The sequence below is a fragment of the Penaeus monodon genome, chromosome 10 (genome assembly GCF_015228065.2).
Source record: "Penaeus monodon isolate SGIC_2016 chromosome 10, NSTDA_Pmon_1, whole genome shotgun sequence".
NCBI lineage: Eukaryota > Metazoa > Arthropoda > Malacostraca > Decapoda > Penaeidae > Penaeus > Penaeus monodon.
In genome coordinates this window covers 1,437,643-1,440,142 of record NC_051395.1, presented here as the reverse complement: position 1 = coordinate 1,440,142, position 2,500 = coordinate 1,437,643, and the positions used below count along the sequence as shown (strand labels likewise).

Sequence of the window (2,500 nt, the reverse complement as noted above, 5' to 3'; positions counted from 1 at the left end):
TTTAATATCAGTTAAGCGATTATTATCTCTAGGAGCATTATAAAAAGAGGAGGAGGATATGACGAGGATAATGATGGTGATAATAACGATGATGGGGAAAATGACGGTGATAGTGATGATGATGACGATGATAATGAGGAGGATGACGATTATTCTATTACAGCCAATGCCAGATTAATGAAAAAACCTAATGATGATGACAGTAATGATGTTATCATAAAGATGATATGAATAATCACAATTCTTTCTACAAGTATGGCTTCAAGAATGAAAATGCAATAACAGTGACACATATGTTAATAATGGTCGTAATGATAACAACAACAGTAACAGTATTCATTATAATAGCACAATGATGATAATGATAATGCTAAATATGCTGATGATAATAGTGATAACCTTTACCGCTACCTGGTTTTATTCAACAAACACATATATTTGTTTACATATGGCCAGCTGTCAACGAGATTTGCATAGTAAATTTATAATGTCATCTGGATGCACTTTTAACTACAAAAAAAAGTATAAAAACGTAAGAAAATAATGATGACAATATAAAAACTATAATGACACCATGACAAAGACTTATAATTTATAATAACAATGATATATTAATCTTTAATAACACTAATACATTACCGCTAATGCTAATACATTAATCATCATATAACAATAACAGTAATCAAGTATGATATAATAATAATACATTAATAATGAGACCAAAGTCATCAAAAAAAAAAATTACATTAACAACAATAACAACAACTACGACAAAACAAGACAAATAAATACCAATACAAACAAACAAACAAAAATATATATAATCAACGAAATGATATCACAAATACCACGTCATCCTCGTAAATATAATAGATCCCACACCCAGTGAAGCTTCAATACCATCAGACAGCGAACTAAATACCACAGTAAGCGTCGTGGAGAATTCCTCTTTGGCGATGACGCAACACCCCACAGCGACCGGCATGGAGAAGCGATGGTGATGGCGCCGGGTGATGGGGGCGAGGAGGGAAATCTAGGTTGACTTGCAGGGATGGAGGGGAGGAAGGGAAGGGAGGGGAGGTGAGGGTAGAGGTGAGGGAGGAGGGAGGGAAGGGGAGGTGAGGGGGGAAGTGGGGAGGGGAGGTGAGGGTGGAGGTGAGGGTGGAGGAGAGGAGGGGAGGTGAGGAGGGGAGTGGGGAGGGGAGGTGAGGGTGGGGATGGAGGAGGGAGGAGGCGAAATAAGGTGAGGGTAGGATGGGAAGAGAAGGGGAGGTGAGGGATTATGGGAGGGGGGGAGGGGAGGAAGGAGGATGGAAAGAGGAGGAAGAGAAGGTGAAGGAGGAGGATGGGAGGGAGGCAGTTGATGAGGAGGGAGTGTGGGGGTTGCGAAGAAGGAGTGAGAGGGAATGGACGATAATGCACGGCGTTGGTACAGAGAGGAGGAGGGAGAGAAGGAGAGGAGAAGGGAAGGTAAGGCTGGAGCGAAGGAAAACGAAACGAAAGGAGGGGCTGAAGAGAAGGAGAAAAAAGGAGGCCAAAAAGCAAGGAGAATGAGAAAGATGGCGGCCGAGAATTTAGGGAGAACAAGAAGGAAGGAAGCAGCGAGAGGGAGGATGGCAGGAGAAGAGAAGGGAAGAGAGGGGCGGAGAAGAGAGGAAGAGGAGAGGGTGAAAGGGAATGGAGAGGAAGGAGAAGAGCAGAGAAGAGAAGAGAAGAGAGGGTAGAGAGAAAGGGAGGGGAGGGGAGGAGAGGAGCGGAGAAGAGAGGAGAGGAGAGGGTGGAGGGAAAGGGAGGGGAGGGGAGGAAGGTAAGAGGAGGAGGGGGGGGGAAGGGCCCATGAAGAAGGCCCGAGAGGATCCAGCCACACGGGTGGGTGTGGTTGGGGAAAGCAACGCCTATAAAGGGCGTGAGGATCGAGGTCTGGGCATCACAATTTCCTTCTCTTTCCCGCCATCATGCAGTGGAAGGTGCGCGACGTTCCTTTGTTTGTGTCCGAGGGCGTTTTGGCGGGAAAATGGCGCTGGAAGAGCTTATTTTTACGCGATTTTTTTTTTTCATTATTTTTTTATATATATAAAGTTTATGTCAACTGGATATTCTGTCTACTGTAACGATATCTAGAGATAGATTTTTATAGATTTTGTTTTCTGTTTTATAAGGATTATTCTATGTATCTGAAACCTAACCCCCCTCTCTTACACACACACACAATTATGTATATATATGCATATGTATTTAGATATATGTATATACATATGTATGTATGTGTGTGTGTGTGTATGTACACATACACACATATATATATGTATGTATGTATGTGTGTGTGTGTGTGTGTGTGTGTGTATGTGTACACACACACACGTGTGTGTATATATATATATATATATATATATATATATATATATATATATATATATATATATATGTATATACACACACACACACACACACACACACACACACACACACACACACACACACACGTGTGTGTGTGTGTGTA

The 2,500-nt window shown here is 42.0% G+C and overlaps 1 protein-coding gene across 1 annotated transcript in view; it reads left to right on the top strand.

The window, feature by feature from the left end:
• The first annotated feature begins 1,904 nt into the window (after positions 1-1,904).
• LOC119577740 overlaps positions 1,905-2,500 on the top strand; it is a 2,072-nt gene continuing 1,476 nt past the window's right edge. Inside the window, exon 1 of the mRNA XM_037925295.1 lies at positions 1,905-1,967. Coding sequence (XP_037781223.1) covers positions 1,956-1,967 — 12 coding nt within the window. The 5' untranslated portion in view covers positions 1,905-1,955. The remainder of the gene's footprint in view (positions 1,968-2,500) is intronic.